Raw genomic sequence first — 19855 nt, forward strand, 5'->3', positions numbered from 1 at the left:
TGCTTCCTGATTTCTTAGAGAAGAGAAACATCTGAGCTGATACCAGGATTCGTTTAAAGACCACACAGATCCTTTTTATCAGAAATTCATCGGAATCATCCACAGACTCAGCCGAGCTCTCGATTTAATAACAGTTCAGAATCAATGGAGTCCATCAGTCCAAATTCAGGTGAGATGAAAATTACATCACACCTGCATTTACCTGAATATGTTGTGATGTGATGTCATAACTTTCATCCAGATGCAGTTACAATCTGATTATGAATCCTCTGGTTTATGCTGACAGCAGGCAGACGGAGAGCATGAGGATGGACGGAAACGGAGGAAAAAAGAAGGTGGACAGAAAGATGGATGAAATGCATCCGATCATACTATTTTTACATTTTTTAAGATTCAGCTTCAGTCTGTTGTTTCTCCTGCAGATTTGTTGTTTTAGACCTAAAAAGGTTTGTTCATGCTCACGTTGTTTCCATAGAGTCTGTTTGTGTAAGCTTTCTATCAGCTGCAGGTTCAGCAGCAGTAGATTAGCACATCTGGATGCAGCTGTTTGCTCCTGAATTCTCTCGCTCAAGACCAGATCCCAGTTTATCACCTCTGTTTACGTCTGTTGTGTCTTCTCACCTGAGTTTCGGCTCTTTGTTAGTTTTCTAGTTTAAGTCCCACCATTTCTGCACTTCTGGTTTATTTTAAGAATAAACATCTGTCCAGTTGCTGCCTCGTCTTCCTCGGTCTGGGTCCTTCCTCCTTGTGGGAAAATACCTGTGACCTCAGCTAATTTTCCCATTTTTACCTCCCATCAGGCTTTAATCAAGGGTTTGAGGTGAGGCAAGTTGATGGCTTCATCACATTTCATGTAAAAACACATTTCAAAGTTAACAGCATCCCAGCGGGACGCAGGAAGCAATAACAAGTGTATTAAACACAAACTTTACAAGAAAAGAAAGAAATAAAAACATTTTAAAAAACGTATTTGGTGCCTTTGCCCTGTTTTGCTCGGGTCCTCTATCATCCCGTTCTGACCTGGATCATCTTCAGATACAGCTTCTTAATGTCCCCTTTTCTTGGGTGGAGAAAGGTGGTGTCGCTCTTCACAGCGATGTAAAAAGCTGCGTCCATCTGCGATGGATTATCTTAGTGGTTCCCAACCTGGGGTCTGGGACCCCCCCAAGGGGGCTCCCCAAAGAGCACAGGGCGTCCCTAAGGCTTTGAACATTAGAGCCATTGTGACTAATCTGCACACATTGTCCTTATTTTAAGGAGAACGAAGTTCGGCTCTATGTAGTCAACTTAACTTTGGCTTTGTGGAAGGATAGGACTCTGTCACAATACAGTATTTATGGTGAGAATCTCACTTTTGAAAGCTTAAAACCAGCATAGTTCCAGCACGGGGTAGGGCAGGGGGTCCATGGCTTGGGAACCACGGAGCAGGAGAAGGTCGGGCGACCGTCTGGAGGAACATGTGCTGTCAAGATGTGGGCTTGACTGTGGAGGTCGCCGTCATTCCTGCCTCTTCCAGTGTCGGCCCTAATCACGGAGCCGCAGGGCCTCCGGGCACATTTTCCTCCTGGTGGGTCTGAAGTGTTTCACTTCCAGCTCAGCTCAGCCGTTTTTATGTTTTATATAAATAAATGAGGGGGTCTGAGGATTTTTAATGAAAGCTTTGTCATGACAACCAGAAGTGGAGTGAACCGTCAGACGTGTTCCAGCCGATGACTGAGCTTCTCTTAGATAACAGAAATATTTCTATGAATAATTTCTGCAGCCCCGCGGGCCTCAGGTACAATCTTGAAAGCTTTTTGTGGCCCTCTAAGTGGTGCTGGAATATTTCCTGATCTTGGTCGGCGTTGTTTTCTCGGAGCAGAACCAGATCAAACTGGTTTGTTTTGTTTTAGTTTATATTCCTCAGCAGTGACTGAGATCGTATCAGAGACCAGGATGAAACGTTTGGGATACCCTGCAGCAGCTGGTCCTTCAGATGGACCAGATCTCTGCATGTGGTCTGGGTCTGACCTCCAGAGGAGCATCTGAACTGAAATGTGATCAGGTCATCAGAGGGAGGAAATGCTTCAGATTCTCCAGCTCTCTCTGCTCCATCCTGCTTGGTTCCAACTTGGACCTGACCTCTAAACAAAGAGGCCCCTCATTCTTAAACATGTTCTTTAACATCATAGACCTGAAGCAGAACCAGAACTCACTAAATAAATGCACTTGGAGCAGCCAGGAGGCCCCAGCTGCTCTGACAGCATAAATGGAGATGATGGTTACACCATGCAGTGACCCTCATTTTAATCACTGTTGAGATCAACTTCACATTCTCCACATTAGAGGCCCCCTCCGTCCACACGGGCCCCAGCCTTCTGGAGGCTAATTAAACGCAGGCTAGAAACATCTTTGTGGGCACATCCACTCATGTTGACTAATGTATACACACATGGACCCATGCCCATAAAAGAAAACCAAGTGAAAGCCTCCTCCTCCATGTTTCATCAGGAGGAAAACCAGTTCAGAAATGAGGAAGAGGAGAAGACCCACAAAGTTAAATTTAAGATAAACACTGAAACAGGAAAAAGAAATCTGGAAAATTATTAACCCTTAAACCTCCAGCAGGTCTCTCTCTTCTATTATTAGTGTGTAGCTCTGTGGGTTAAACTGATGGATATTTTACCTTTTAGCTGATCTACGGAAGTTTTCCAGGCAGGACTTTTACAATCCAGCCCTTAAATGTAGTTTTATTCAGAGACTCTATCTGGTAAATCCACCATGATCCATGATAACAGCATTATTTATCACATTTCACCATAAAAACATCACCATCACTACTATGTTGCTAAGAGACCTCTATTTAGACCTGGACATGATGATGAAGCCACTTCCTGTCAGCCTTTCCACCAATCAGAGAGCTTAGATTGACGGTAACGTCCAATCAGGAGCAGCCAAAGATCAACCAGTGAGCAGAAAGTTCTATGTGTGTGTGAAAAGAAGAACAATAATGCTCCTCTATGGCTGGAATAAAGCCAAGAAGACGTTTCTGATGCACGGTGGCGCCACAAAGCAGCTGAGCTGGAGTTGGTTTAGTGAGGATAGCAGGTAAATAGTAGCAGGAATAACTGGAAATGAGGAAAAAGTGGAAACATGGAAATAGTTTCTGTTGTGTGTTTGTTTCAATAACAATATTTTTTCTCCTGAAAGCCAAAACTTGAGAGAACGATGAGATGAGAAAAGGTTTGGTCACTGTTGGTCTGTGTGTTATTTCTACAAAGTTCTGTTATAAATTCTGCTTTCTTCTTCTGGTCGACCTTTATGCTGCTACATCTATTCATACATTCATTTTACATCATTTTACCTCCCAGTCTGACAGCTGCTACACACTGGTTCATACTGGGATTAAAAGCTGGTACAGACTGGTTTATACTGGGATTAAAAGCTGGTACAGACTGGTTTATACTGGGATTAAAAGCTGCTACACACTGGTTTATACTGGGATTAAAAGCTGCTACACACTGGTTTATACTGGGATTAAAAGCTGCTACACACTGGTTTATACTGGGATTAAAAGCTGCTACAGACTGGTTTATACTGGGATTAAAAGCTGTTACACACTGGTTTATACTGGGATTAAAAGATGCTACACACTGGTTTATACTGGGATTAAAAGCTGTTACAGACTGGTTTATACTGGGATTAAAAGCTGCTACACACTGGTTTATACTGGGATTAAAAGCTGTTACAGACTGGTTTATACTGGGATTAAAAGCTGCTACAGACTGGTTTATACTGGGATTAAAAACTGTTACAGACTGGTTTATACTGGGATTAAAAGATGTTACAGTCTGGTTTATACTGGGATTAAAAGCTGTTACAGACCGGTTTATACTGGGATTAAAAGCTGCTACACACTGGTTTATACTGGGATTAAAAACTGCTACAGACTGGTTTATACTGGGATTAAAAGCTGCTACAGACTGGTTTATACTGGGATTAAAAACTGCTGCAGACTGGTTTATACTGGGATTAAAGGCTGCTACACACTGGTTTATACTGGGATTAAAAGCTGCTACAGACTGGTTTATACTGGGATTAAAAGTTGCTACAGACTGTTTTATACTGGGATTAAAAGCTGCTACAGACTGGTTTATACTGGGATTAAAAACTGTTACACACTGGTTTATACTGGGATTAAAAGCTGTTACAGACTGGTTTATACTGGGATTAAAAGCTGTTACAGACTGGTTTATACTGGGATTAAAAGCTGCTACACACTGGTTTATACTGGGATTAAAAACTGCTACAGACTGGTTTATACTGGGATTAAAGGCTGCTACACACTGGTTTATACTGGGATTAAAAGCTGTTACAGACTGGTTTATACTGGGATTAAAAGCTGCTACACACTGGTTTATACTGGGATTAAAAGCTGCTACACACTGGTTTATACTGGGATTAAAAGCTGCTACACACTGGTTTATACTGGGATTAAAAGCTGCTACAGACTGGTTTATACTGGGATTAAAAGCTGTTACACACTGGTTTATACTGGGATTAAAAGATGCTACACACTGGTTTATACTGGGATTAAAAGCTGTTACAGACTGGTTTATACTGGGATTAAAAGCTGCTACACACTGGTTTATACTGGGATTAAAAGCTGTTACAGACTGGTTTATACTGGGATTAAAAGCTGCTACAGACTGGTTTATACTGGGATTAAAAACTGTTACAGACTGGTTTATACTGGGATTAAAAGATGTTACAGTCTGGTTTATACTGGGATTAAAAGCTGTTACAGACTGGTTTATACTGGGATTAAAAGCTGCTACACACTGGTTTATACTGGGATTAAAAACTGCTACAGACTGGTTTATACTGGGATTAAAAGCTGCTACAGACTGGTTTATACTGGGATTAAAAACTGCTGCAGACTGGTTTATACTGGGATTAAAGGCTGCTACACACTGGTTTATACTGGGATTAAAAGCTGCTACAGACTGGTTTATACTGGGATTAAAAGTTGCTACAGACTGTTTTATACTGGGATTAAAAGCTGCTACAGACTGGTTTATACTGGGATTAAAAACTGTTACACACTGGTTTATACTGGGATTAAAAGCTGTTACAGACTGGTTTATACTGGGATTAAAAGCTGTTACAGACTGGTTTATACTGGGATTAAAAGCTGCTACACACTGGTTTATACTGGGATTAAAAACTGCTACAGACTGGTTTATACTGGGATTAAAGGCTGCTACACACTGGTTTATACTGGGATTAAAAGCTGTTACAGACTGGTTTATACTGGGATTAAAAGCTGCTACAGACTGGTTTATACTGGGATTAAAAACTGTTACAGACTGGTTTATACTGGGATTAAAAGCTGTTACAGACTGGTTTATACTGGGATTAAAAGCTGTTACAGACTGGTTTATACTGGGATTAAAAGCTGCTACACACTGGTTTATACTGGGATTAAAAACTGCTACAGACTGGTTTATACTGGGATTAAAGGCTGCTACACACTGGTTTATACTGGGATTAAAAGCTGTTACACACTGGTTTATACTGGGATTAAAAACTGCTACAGACTGGTTTATACTGGGATTAAAAGCTGCTACAGACTGGTTTATACTGGGATTAAAAGCTGTTACACACTGGTTTATACTGGGATTAAAAACTGCTACAGACTGGTTTATACTGGGATTAAAGGCTGCTACACACTGGTTTATACTGGGATTAAAAGCTGCTACAGACTGGTTTATACTGGGATTAAAGTTGCTACAGACTGTTTTATACTGGGATTAAAAGCTGTTACAGACTGGTTTATACTGGGATTAAAAGCTGTTACAGACTGGTTTATACTGGGATTAAAAGCTGCTACAGACTGGTTTATACTGGGATTAAAAACTGTTACAGACTGGTTTATACTGGGATTAAAAGCTGTTACAGACTGGTTTATACTGGGATTAAAAGCTGTTACAGACTGGTTTATACTGGGATTAAAAGCTGCTACACACTGGTTTATGCTGGGATTAAAAACTGCTACAGACTGGTTTATACTGGGATTAAAGGCTGCTACACACTGGTTTATACTGGGATTAAAAGCTGTTACACACTGGTTTATACTGGGATTAAAAACTGCTACAGACTGGTTTATACTGGGATTAAAAGCTGCTACAGACTGGTTTATACTGGGATTAAAAGCTGTTACAGACTGGTATATACTGGGATTAAAAACTGCTACAGACTGGTTTATACTGGGATTAAAGGCTGCTACACACTGGTTTATACTGGGATTAAAAGCTGCTACAGACTGGTTTATACTGGGATTAAAGTTGCTACAGACTGTTTTATACTGGGATTAAAAAGCTGTTACAGACTGGTTTATACTGGGATTAAAAGCTGTTACACACTGGTTTATACTGGGATTAAAAGCTGCTACAGACTGGTTTATACTGGGATTAAAAGTTGCTACAGACTGTTTTATAATGGGATTAAAAGCTGTTACAGACTGGTTTATACTGGGATTAAAAGCTGCTACAGACTGGTTTATACTGGGATTAAAAGCTGTTACAGACTGGTTTATACTGGGATTAAAAGCTGCTACAGACTGGTTTATACTGGGATTAAAGGCTGCTACACACTGGTTTATACTGGGATTAAAAGCTGCTACACACTGGTTTATACTGGGATTAAAAGCTGTTACACACTGGTTTATACTGGGATTAAAATCTGCTACACACTGGTTTATACTGGGATTAAAAGCTGCTACAGACTGGTTTATACTGGGATTAAAAGCTGTTACAGACTGGTTTATACTGGGATTAAAAGCTGTTACAGACTGGTTTATACTGGCATTAAAAGCTGTTACACACTGGTTTATACTGGGATTAAAAGCTGTTACAGACTGGTTTATACTGGGATTAAAGGCTGCTACACACTGGTTTATAATGGCATTAAAAACTGTTACAGACTGGTTTATACTGGGATTAAAAGCTGTTACAGACTGGTTTATACTGGGATTAAAAGCTGTTACAGACTGGTTTATACTGGGATTAAAAGCTGCTACACACTGGTTTATGCTGGGATTAAAAACTGCTACAGACTGGTTTATACTGGGATTAAAGGCTGCTACACACTGGTTTATACTGGGATTAAAAGCTGTTACACACTGGTTTATACTGGGATTAAAAACTGCTACAGACTGGTTTATACTGGGATTAAAAGCTGCTACAGACTGGTTTATACTGGGATTAAAAGCTGTTACAGACTGGTATATACTGGGATTAAAAACTGCTACAGACTGGTTTATACTGGGATTAAAGGCTGCTACACACTGGTTTATACTGGGATTAAAAGCTGCTACAGACTGGTTTATACTGGGATTAAAGTTGCTACAGACTGTTTTATACTGGGATTAAAAGCTGTTACAGACTGGTTTATACTGGGATTAAAAGCTGTTACACACTGGTTTATACTGGGATTAAAAGCTGCTACAGACTGGTTTATACTGGGATTAAAAGTTGCTACAGACTGTTTTATAATGGGATTAAAAGCTGTTACAGACTGGTTTATACTGGGATTAAAAGCTGCTACAGACTGGTTTATACTGGGATTAAAAGCTGTTACAGACTGGTTTATACTGGGATTAAAAGCTGCTACAGACTGGTTTATACTGGGATTAAAGGCTGCTACACACTGGTTTATACTGGGATTAAAAGCTGCTACACACTGGTTTATACTGGGATTAAAAGCTGTTACACACTGGTTTATACTGGGATTAAAATCTGCTACACACTGGTTTATACTGGGATTAAAAGCTGCTACAGACTGGTTTATACTGGGATTAAAAGCTGTTACAGACTGGTTTATACTGGGATTAAAAGCTGTTACAGACTGGTTTATACTGGCATTAAAAGCTGTTACACACTGGTTTATACTGGGATTAAAAGCTGCTACAGACTGGTTTATACTGGGATTAAAAGCTGTTACAGACTGGTTTATACTGGGATTAAAAGCTGCTACAGACTGGTTTATACTGGGATTAAAAGCTGCTACAGACTGGTTTATACTGGGATTAAAAGTTGCTACAGACTGTTTTATACTGGGATTAAAAGCTGTTACAGACTGGTTTATACTGGGATTAAAAGCTGTTACAGACTGGTTTATTCTGTTATTAAAAGCTGCCACAGACTGGTTTATACTGGGATTAAAAGCTGCTACACACTGGTTTATACTGGGATTAAAAGCTGCTACACACTGGTTTATACCGGGATTAAAAGCTGCTACAGACTAGTTTATACTGGGATTAAAAGCTGCTACAGACTGGTTTATACTGGGATTAAAAGCTGCTACAGACTGGTTTATACTGGGATTAAAAGCTGTTACAGACTGGTTTATACTGGGATTAAAAGCTGTTACAGACTGGTTTATACTGGGATTAAAAGATGTTACAGACTGGTTTATACTGGGATTAAAAGCTGTTACAGACTGATTTATACTGGGATTAAAAGCTGTTACACACTGGTTTATACTGGGATTAAAAGCTGCTACAGACTGGTTTATACTGGGATTAAAAGCTGTTACAGACTGGTTTATACTGGGATTAAAAGCTGCTACAGACTGGTTTATACTGGGATTAAAAGCTGCTACAGACTGGTTTATACTGGGATTAAAAGCTGTTACACACTGGTTTATACTGGGATTAAAAGCTGCTACAGACTGGTTTATACTGGGATTAAAAGCTGCTACAGACTGGTTTATACTGGGATTAAAAGCTGCTACAGACTGGTTTATACTGGGATTAAAAGCTGCTACAGACTGGTTTATACTGGGATTAAAAGCTGCTACAGACTGTTTTATACTGGGATTAAAAGCTGTTACAGACTGGTTTATACTGGGATTAAAAGCTGATACAGACTGGTTTATACTGGGATTAAAAGCTGTTACAGACTGGTTTATACTGGGATTAAAAGCTGTTACAGACTGGTTTATACTGGGATTAAAAGCTGTTACAGACTGGTTTATACTGGGATTAAAAGCTGTTACAGACTGGTTTATACTGGGATTAAAAGCTGTTACACACTGGTTTATACTGGGATTAAAAGCTGCTACAGACTGGTTTATACTGGGATTAAAAGCTGTTACAGACTGGTTTATACTGGGATTAAAAGCTGTTACACACTGGTTTATACTGGGATTAAAAGCTGCTACAGACTGTTTTATACTGGGATTAAAAGCTGTTACAGACTGGTTTATACTGGGATTAAAAGCTGATACAGACTGGTTTATACTGGGATTAAAAGCTGTTACAGACTGGTTTATACTGGGATTAAAAGCTGTTACAGACTGGTTTATACTGGGATTAAAAGCTGTTACAGACTGGTTTATACTGGGATTAAAAGCTGTTACAGACTGGTTTATACTGGGATTAAAAGCTGTTACACACTGGTTTATACTGGGATTAAAAGCTGCTACAGACTGGTTTATACTGGGATTAAAAGCTGCTACAGACTGGTTTATACTGGGATTAAAAGCTGTTACAGACTGGTTTATACTGGGATTAAAAGCTGTTACACACTGGTTTATACTGGGATTAAAATCTGCTACACACTGGTTTATACTGGGATTAAAAGCTGCTACAGACTGGTTTATACTGGGATTAAAAGCTGTTACAGACTGGTTTATACTGGGATTAAAAGCTGTTACAGACTGGTTTATACTGGCATTAAAAGCTGTTACACACTGGTTTATACTGGGATTAAAAGCTGCTACAGACTGGTTCATACTGGGATTAAAAGCTGTTACAGACTGGTTTATACTGGGATTAAAAGCTGCTACAGACTGGTTTATACTGGGATTAAAAGCTGCTACAGACTGGTTTATACTGGGATTAAAAGTTGCTACAGACTGTTTTATACTGGGATTAAAAGCTGTTACAGACTGGTTTATACTGGGATTAAAAGCTGTTACAGACTGGTTTATTCTGTTATTAAAAGCTGCCACAGACTGGTTTATACTGGGATTAAAAGCTGCTACAGACTAGTTTATACTGGGATTAAAAGTTGCTACAGACTGGTTTATACTGGGATTAAAAGCTGCTACAGACTGGTTTATACTGGGATTAAAAGCTGTTACAGACTGGTTTATACTGGGATTAAAAGCTGTTACAGACTGGTTTATACTGGGATTAAAAGATGTTACAGACTGGTTTATACTGGGATTAAAAGCTGTTACAGACTGATTTATACTGGGATTAAAAGCTGTTACACACTGGTTTATACTGGGATTAAAAGCTGCTACAGACTGGTTTATACTGGGATTAAAAGCTGTTACAGACTGCTTTATACTGGGATTAAAAGCTGCTACAGACTGGTTTATACTGGGATTAAAAGCTGCTACAGACTGGTTTATACTGGGATTAAAAGCTGTTACACACTGGTTTATACTGGGATTAAAAGCTGCTACAGACTGGTTTATACTGGGATTAAAAGCTGCTACAGACTGGTTTATACTGGGATTAAAAGCTGTTACAGACTGGTTTATACTGGGATTAAAAGCTGCTACAGACTGGTTTATACTGGGATTAAAAGCTGTTACAGACTGGTTTATACTGGATTAAAAGCTGTTACAGACTGGTTTATACTGGGATTAAAAGCTCCAACTGCGGCTGGATGAATGGATGAATGGATGGATGGTTGGTTGGTTGGACGGACGGATGGATGGATGGACGGACGGACGGACGGATTGATGGATGGATGAATGTATGGATGGATGGATGGATGGATGGATGGATGGATGGATGGATGGATGGATGATTGGTTGGTCGGACGGACGGACGGATGGATGGACGGACGGACGGACGGATTGATGGATGGATGTATGTATGGATGGATGGATGGATGGATGGATGGTTGGTTGGTTGGACGGACGGATGGATGGATGGACGGACGGACGGATTGATGGATGGATGAATGTATGGACGGACGGATTGATGGATGGATGGATGGATGGCAGCTCAGTTTTAGAAAAACTTACTTTTCATGTTTAATTTTTCTGTAATGTCTTACAGACTTCCTCTAACTCAGCGCTGGTTTCATCTGGTGTAAAGGAAAAAGACTCTAAGTGATCTTTAATTATAACAATGAAAATACTTTCTGTAAACCAACATAATTAAACTCAGATGGGAGGGATGTGACGCAGGAAGACTTGAAGCTTTAGACAGGTTCACATCTGGCTTTTAAGTCCTCATGCAGATTAAACAATATGTCTCAAATATTTCAGACTAACTTCTGTTCCTGGTTTTCCTGCATTTCAGTCCCACAATACTCAGACCGTCCTCTATGGATCTGATCTAAGCATGGAGCAAACCAGCCAACCAGAAACTGAAATGAAGCCTGTTCTGGCGTGTCTGGATTAGTTTGTCTCACATATGAGGCTGTTGCATGTGCACACATGCAGGGATGATGTTCTTCCTGGTTTCAGGTTGAAGGGTTCGACCTCTGTGTGGTGCAGAAACAGAAGAAACTTCATCAGAAAACAGGAATCATTCTAGGATTTTAGCTCGAAACGATGAGATGGGTTGGCTTATCGTGGCGTTGATGCTCAGAGGATCAAGTGTGAAAAACAAACACCAGGAAAACCTCCTGAGCCAGAGTCTCAGTCACAAGTTATGAATGAAACTGTATCTCAGTCTGGATGGAGAAGACGGCTCCAGCAGAACCTTCCAAAAGAGTTTAATAGTCAGAAAATGTAGAAATGGGTAATAAAGCAGGCAGCAGGACTGACATTTGACCTCAAACACTTTCAGTCTGTGAAAGTATAAAATTTGGAAATATTGAAATTTTTGAGTAATTTGGCTTGTTTTTGTGAAGCCATAAAGTTTTAGGCTTACAGAAGGTTGTTTAGTGAAATTGTATTGCTCAAATTTGACCCTAACAGGATATCAAGGTTAAACATGAAGTAATTAAAGGGATTTTTGAAGAAAACCGAGTTTTGATGGAAGCGGTTCTGAGGATGCTCCAACGTTCAGATAGATTTCCCAGCTCATCCCGACCCTCGTAGTGAGAAGAAGGCAGTGGAGGCTCAGCTGTGAGATGAAGGTGGAGAGGATGCAGCAGGAAGCTCCTGCTCTGGGCAGATGGCACCATGAGCTGCAAGTCACATGACATGTAAACTAGTTGTGGTTGGTCAGAGCTGTGATGTGGTCAGACAGTGTCTGCTGCCCTCAGTGGCAGGAAACGGCAACATTTGGCAGTAAGCAGATCCAGATGCCGTGGATGGCGTGGCGGCACTCTGAAGAAGAAATGCTTTGAATTCATTTGGCTCCGGAGCCGCAGGCGTCCCTGGAACTGCTCATGAAAAGAAGATTCATCAGCTCATTAAAGGAGCTGTTTCTGAATAATCAGTTTGTTTCCCATCAGATTCTCTGGAAACCATCGAAGTCCAAATGGGAGGTTTCTGTCTAGTAAAATTAGTTTCACACAAACAACAAATCACATGTTGAGAGTTGAGGTTCAGTGTGAAACCACTCAGCTGGTCAGAGATGCATCAAAACATCCTGAGTTACATCTAGTGGCCACGTAAGAGATGGCAGTCGTGTCTGAGCTGCTTCGTCCTGACCGAGTTTCCATAAAAAAACTGGTGGAGATCAGCTGTTTGTGTGGAGTTTCATCAGGTGGTTGTACGAGGACGGCTTCACATTTCACATTCCACAGAATCTCACCAAATCATCTCGGTTATGTCCCTATTCACTCCAGTAGCTTTTCCTCTGGAGGAATGTGGATGCTAATAGAAAGTTGTGATCTGGTCATTCTGTCTTCATCCTCCAACAGTGAGGGTTAAACTGCCGCTCTATCCTTTCAGACAGGACTAAAATAAAGCTTCTTCTTCTGTTCCATTTAAAAATTTCTAATTAATTAATGTGATATTCAAAGTCAGTTTACCTAAAAGAAGGTGCAAAGAGTAGAGAATAAATTTTACACTAACAGAAATGATGGATGTTGTTTGGGGCCCTATCACTATCACCCTTTAGAATAATTTAGATTGTCCCAGTCTGTTAAACCGAGCTACACAGAGTGCTGCCAGAGGACAATGTCATGTATTTCCCAAAGAAAGCCTGGACACCAGAAAAGGGAGAGAAAAAGAAAAAGAAGAGAGGTGAGACCATTCATTCATTCATTATCTGTACCACTTTGTACATTACGGGTCGCGGCAAAGCTAGAGGCTAACTCGATGAAAGGCAGGTACACCTGGACAGGTCACAGTCCATCACAGATTTATTACCATCACAAATTCATCAGAGTTATTTCCGCAAATCATTTGACTTTTACGTTCCCAGGCCAGCCGAGAGATGTAGTCTGTCCAGCGTGTCCTGGGTCTTCCCCGGGGCCTCTTTCCGGTGGGACGTGCCCGGAACACCTCACCAGGGAGGCGTCCAGGAGGCATCCTAACCAGATGCCTGAGCCACCTCATCTGGCTCCTCTCGATGTGGAGGAGCAGCGACTCTACTCTGAGCCCCTCCCGGATCACCGAGCTTCTCACCCTATCTCTAAGGGAGAGCCCGGCCACCCTGCGGAGAAAACTCATTTCGGCCACTTGTACTCGCGATCTTGTTCTTCGGTCACTACCCACAGCTCGTGACCATAGGTGAGGGTAGGAACGTAGATCGACTGGTAAATCAATAGCTTTGCCTTTTGGCTCAGCTCCTTCTTCACCACGACAGACTGATGCAGAGTCCGCATTACTGCAGACGCCGGACCGATCCACCTGTCCATCTCCCTCCATCCTTCCCTCACTCCTGAACAAGACCCCGAGATACGTGAACTCCTCCACTTGGGGCAGGACCCTATTGCAGACCCGGAGAGAGCTCTCCACCCTTTTCCAGCTGAGGACCATGGTCTTGGATTTGGAGGTGCTGATTCTCATCCCAGCCGCTTCACACTCGGCTGCGAATCGCTCCAGTGAGAGCTGAAGATCACGTCCCGATGAAGCCAACAGAACCACATCATCCGCAAAGAGCAGAGACCCAATCCTGAGACCACCGTGTATATATATATACATATATGTATACACACACCTCTGTTTAGTCCTTACTGATACACAGATGTGCTCATGCCAAGTCGGCTACACTGTATACTTATCTACATACATGCATATGTACATACCTACTGTGCACATGCATATAAAAATGATGTACGCTTACGTATGTACATGTGCATTTGCATTAATGTACTCATACACACATACATGTTTACATAAACACACATATACACCTATATGTATGGGTTTACATATGTTCTAGTTTTTATACTTTATGATTACCATTTATTTGAATTATTTTCTTAAACTGGATGTTCTTTGAGCATTGTTTGAGTTTATTAGATAATTTTGCACCACATACTGTAAGGTACATGCTCTAATAGATGTTCTTTCTTTATATTATTATTCAGATTATTTCCCCTTCACATTGGAATCATTATTTTTTTAATGCTTCATTTTCCAGCGACTGTATTTCAACGTCACTTCAGGTGTTTTTGTTCCTGAGGGGAAAAAAAGGCTGTAACCACTTTTCATGTCAAGGGTTAAAGTTTCATCATCTTGTGCTGAATGAGCTCCTTTCCCAGGCTGATAACTTTGCTCTTAAATCATCTTTGTTTTTTAGGAGGACAGAAACCCCAGAGCCAGTACAGTATGGAGGGGAGGCGGGGCGTCCTTCTCTGCCTCATCATAGCAGCGTGTTTCTACGGCAACGCTGCTCAGAGGACAGGTCGGTATGATTATACAGCATACCAGCACAGAAATGTGATCACACTTCAACATTACATCATCTGTAAAACATGCATGTGCACACACACATACTAGCACACCCACACAGACTGGGCCATGCAGGTCCATGTTTGGGAATCATTTGTTCTGGAGTTCATTTATACTCTTTTTGCAGGGCCTACTAACCGTCCTGTTTCCTGCTGGCACAACACAAATAGCTTCCACCATCAGTTGCACATGTTCCTGCAGTATTCCTCCAATCTGAAGGCACCTTCAGGTCATTCTTAGTCTGCGGTGATCACATCACCATGTGGCCATTTCATCTGGCTTCACAAGAAAGTTGGTCTCTGACATCTTGATAATTCAGCACCTCACAAAAGAGCCAGTTTTAACAGCCCCCTAGTCACATACAGCCTAAGTCTGGAGAAATCCGGAGGTGCAGATGTTTTCCTTCAGAACAAAAGTCTAAGCTGCAAGGTAGTCTGAAAGAGGTCAGATTTTCGTCATTTACAGGATCTACTCAAACCAGTCAGAACATAATCCCATTCTAGTCTTCCCGGTGAATGCATGGATGATCATTGTTTCTATGTGGAGCTAATAAATCTCCCCTTGGCCTGAATAAGGTTATGCTGCAGGAACAGCTGCAACTGTGTGGATCTTTCTCAGGTCAGGCGAAGCTACAACTCAGTACTCAAAAGGTACATTTTGGGTGAAACGTTCCTTTTCATTTGTTTTGAGACTTTTGGTACATGCAGTAATGTAAGACTGGATCATCACTTTGTGTTCATGCTTCATCCATGTTCTCTACAGCAGGGATCCCACCTCCAGTCCTCAAGGCCCACTGTCCTGCAGATTTTCCATGTTATCCTGCTGCAACACACCTGGACTCAAATGGCTTAGTAGGAGACTTGTGCAGAATTTATCAGAGATCCATTTAATTTGAATCAGGTGTGTTGCAGCAGGGAAACATCTATACCTGCTGGATGGTGGGCTTTGAGGACCAGGGTTGGCGATCACTGATCTAAAGGACCAGCTGTAAGCTTCAGTTTCCTCACACTTTTCCACCAAGACATCTTTCTGTGTAGATCCTGCACACGAGCAGACCACCTCCTCTATCTGTACATCACGCAGACACTTCCTCAGCTTGCATGTTCTTTCTGAGAACCACGATCTGCTCGGACATTGGCAGTGTTCCTCATAGATACAGTATGTGAAAGACCTCTCCATAACCTGAAACTCTCTCTCAGTTTGCACCCAAGAGGCTGTAGCGGACATCATCTTCCTAGTGGACGGCTCGTGGAGCATCGGCACTGCCAACTTTGAGCAGATCCGTCAGTTTCTGTTCACGCTGGTCAACAACTTCGACATCAGTCCCAATCATGTGCGCATCGGCCTGGTCCAGTACAGCAACCACCCACGCACTGAGTTCCAGCTCAACACCTACCAGAGCAAGGAGGAGATCCTCCAGTACATCAGTAGATTGCCATACATGGGGGGTGGAACCAACACGGGTCAAGGCTTGAAGTTCATGCTGAATGAGCATTTTGTGACAGGAGCTGGAAGCCGGGCCGATCAAAGAGTGCCTCAGATTGCTGTGGTGATCACTGACGGCAAATCACAGGATGAAGTGAAGGTTTACGCTGACAATATGAAAAAAAATGGAATTGTCGTGTACGCCATCGGCATCAAAGATGCAGATGAAGCCCAGTTGATGGACATCGCAAACATGCCGCACAGTCAATACGTCCACAGTGTTTCAGATTTTAATGCCCTGCAGGGAATTTCTCAAAGCATCATCCAGACGTTGTGCACAACTGTAGAGGAAGCCAAGCGGCAGCTTCAGCAACTGTCTCAAGGTAACACAAGGCAGATATCTGGTGGTCTGATTTAATCATCATTAATTCAACTTTGATGCTTTCAAGTATGTCAGGGTTTTTATATTCCTGATAAAAAAATAAATAAATCTGCGTTTGTATCACAGACAAATGTGCTGCTTGGCCAAACATGAATCAAACATGACCGACAAATAAGTTGAAGTAGGTCTCAGTCGCAGTGATGTGAGGTGCAGGAGGCTGCCTTTACATCCTGACTCTCAGATCTCAGATCAGTTCAAAAAGGAAAACAGGTCAGAGATCATTTCTACCAAAGCTGAATGGTCCTGCTGCGAGATGCGGGGGTTGTATCTGCACAGCACCCTAACTGAGAGGTCTCAGATCAGTTTGAAATGAAACACACAGAACAAAGAGATCAGAGTTAAATGTAATCTGAGGGAAGAAGAACAGTTTAAAGTTAATACTAGCTGTATATGGTTCAGTTTTTTATCTGTTTCTGGTATTTCACATGTTCAAGAGCTGAGCACAGTTCTCCGATGGCAGGTAAGTGGCATCGTGCCTGAACTGAAGCAGCAGTCTAAACATCAACGTTTCACCTTCTCATAGGTTTACTTTCAGATCCACATCTTCTAGATAATCAAACACACATGATCATGACATGTTCCCCAGCTCGCTGGCCCAGCTGCTGACTTTCTTCTGCCTCCCCTGCAGAGTGTGCCAGAGCCACCGTGGCCGATATCGTCTTCCTGGTTGATGGCTCCTCCAGCATCGGTGTTTCTAACTTTGAGGAAATGAAGCGGTTTCTCCGTAATTTCATCTCAGGCCTCGACATTGGCCCTGACAGAGTTCGCATTGGCTTGGCTCAGTACAGTGATGAACCTCATGAGGAGTTCCTCCTGAAGGATCACATGGACTCCAAGTCCCTGCTGGAGCAAGTGGACAAACTAACCTACCGAAAGGGAGGCACAGAGACGGGCAGGGCCATTGAATTTGTGAGGGTGAAGTACTTCACACAGGAGGCAGGGAGCCGAGCCCAGCAGCGAGTGCCGCAGATCGTCGTGGTCATCACAGATGGTGAATCCACAGATGCTGTGGAGATACCCGCCCAGCAGCTGAGGCAGCAGGGCATCATTGTATTCGGCATTGGGGTGGGACAGTTTAACTTGGTGCAGCTCAAGTCCATCGCTAATCGGCCTTCACAGCGGTTCATGTTCACCATCAATAACTACCAAGCTCTGAAGGACCTGACGGACGGTTTGCTGCAAACAGTCTGCGTTTCCATGGAGGACCAGAGGCAAGGTAAGCCAAGCAGCTGCACATGTCAACACATGTCAACCTGCACAGTCAGAGGTTTGGACTCACTCAGAACCAGTCTTCAAACCTCTGAGTGATTCTGTCTGTATGAATGTACAAAACCAATGATAACCAGCCTAAAGAGAAAGTAAACTCCAGCTGACAGCTTATACTGTGTAGAATGTAAATAAAAACAGAGATGGCTCATTGCACCTTTCAAAGTGTAACTCCACCCCTACTTTCTGCGTAACTCCACCCACTGCCGAATTTGAAATATGCCTGAAACTGCAAGGGCTGGGGTGATTGGAGGGCATAGAGTGGGCGGGTCGGGACACACAGGCAGAAATGATTGACAGCTCCAGCAGCTCTGGAAAGCTATGGAGACTCACGGCAGGTTGTAGCAGCTGCAGGAAGTTGCTGCTGCTACGATTTGAGCTGCTGTCTGTCGCCAGATGAGGTTCAGCAGGTAAAGAATAAAGTCCGGTTTTACTTTTACACCCTCAGAAGCCCTTTGAGGCTCCGCCTACCTGCATCTGGAGGGAGGGGCTGTGGGATTTTTTTTAATTTTCTCATGACGTAGATAACCTCTCTATGTCATGAAAAACATAACCTGGTTCTACCCTGTAGGGGGTGTTATGAGTTGTTTTTACCTGCAAAATCCTGCTTTAAAAAAAATATTAATTTTATCAACGCATATGTGATTTTCATCACAACTAAGTAATTCTGTGTTGTTTACAGCTCAAAAAAACACATTTTTGGGTGCACTACATCTTTAAAGGTTCATCTATGTAAAGCTTGTTTTCTAGGTACTTGTAATTGTCCAACTGTCCAACATTATATTAACTGCATAGTTTTATACAAATATCTTGTAATTCTGACGGAAGAACAGTGGGTTGGTGTCATAATGATTGGGCCTACAGTCGGGTCGGAGTAAGCTGCATTGCACCATATTGTGATGGAAATGTTGGTTGTTTCTAGTTGTGTATGTGAGTTAGTCGATGCTAACAGCTATTTTTTTGTGTGTCTCTCAGCTCTGGCAGAAAAGTTTGCAGACATTTTCTTCCTTGTGGATGGCGGCATGTCTCTAGCAGATTTCCAGCAGGTCCGAAGCATCCTTACCCGACTGATCAATCAGCTCAACTTCGGAGCCTCCGCCTACCGTCTGGGTTTGGCCCAGTATGCCCAAAATGTCAAAGTAGAATTCCTTCTGAAAGATCACCAAACTAAAGATGAGATCCAAGCTGCCATGAGGCTTTTCCGCCACCTCCGACTTCCATCCACGGAGAAACGCAACCTGGGCAATGCGTTGCAGTACGCCAGCACTGAATTTTTCACCAAAGAGGCTGGAAGCCGAGCAGACAAAGGCTATCGACAGTACTTAGTGGTTCTGAGTGGAAAAGACTCAGATGATCCAATCTATAAACAATCACGTCTGATTAAATCAACAGGCGTAACTGTGGTGGGAATGAGCCTGGGTGTTTCTCTGCAAGAGCTGCTCGTCATATCCTCAAGAGGGAATGCATTTGATAGCATCACCAATGCAGTTCCTATACTGAAAGAGATTTTTCTGAAAGAGGAAGTGGAGGCTGTTTTGACTTCAGGTAAGGACTACAGAGATTTTTTTGTTCCTACAAACTTTTCAGAAATCATTTCCCAACATTTGATTCAGCCTTGGATTGTAAGTGTCCTGCAGGTGGAAGACAAAAAGGTGCTAACTCAGAATCAGAATCAGAATCAGAATCAGAATCAGAAAGCCTTTATTGTCATTCTAAACCAGAGGATACAACGAGATTAGACGTTGCTACTCCTTATGGTGTTTGCATCAGAATAAAAAGAATATCAAAAATATTAAGAATAAGGGCAAAAGGAGGAAATAAACAGAAATAAAATACTTAAAGTAGAATAAAAATATGTTAAGTACTAAAAACAGATATATATATATATATTTACAATTTGAATGTATTGCACTTAGA

At 41.9% G+C, this 19855-nt stretch overlaps 1 protein-coding gene across 3 annotated transcripts in view; it reads left to right on the plus strand.

Annotated features, from left to right (window-relative positions):
- Window positions 1-19855, plus strand: part of LOC121641522 (collagen alpha-6(VI) chain-like) — a 100076-nt gene that overhangs the window by 16014 nt on the left and 64207 nt on the right. For 2 of the 3 annotated variants that reach the window (XM_041987704.1, XM_041987705.1), the window contains exons 3-6: window positions 14654-14758; window positions 16005-16613; window positions 17301-17888; window positions 18914-19483. In XM_041987704.1, coding sequence (XP_041843638.1) covers window positions 14683-14758; window positions 16005-16613; window positions 17301-17888; window positions 18914-19483 — 1843 coding nt within the window. In that variant the 5' untranslated portion in view covers window positions 14654-14682. The remainder of the gene's footprint in view (window positions 1-14653; window positions 14759-16004; window positions 16614-17300; window positions 17889-18913; window positions 19484-19855) is intronic. The other variant, XM_041987706.1, reaches the window with a different exon arrangement.

This window comes from Melanotaenia boesemani, chromosome 6, assembly GCF_017639745.1.
Source record: "Melanotaenia boesemani isolate fMelBoe1 chromosome 6, fMelBoe1.pri, whole genome shotgun sequence".
Classification (NCBI taxonomy): Eukaryota; Metazoa; Chordata; class Actinopteri; order Atheriniformes; family Melanotaeniidae; genus Melanotaenia; species Melanotaenia boesemani.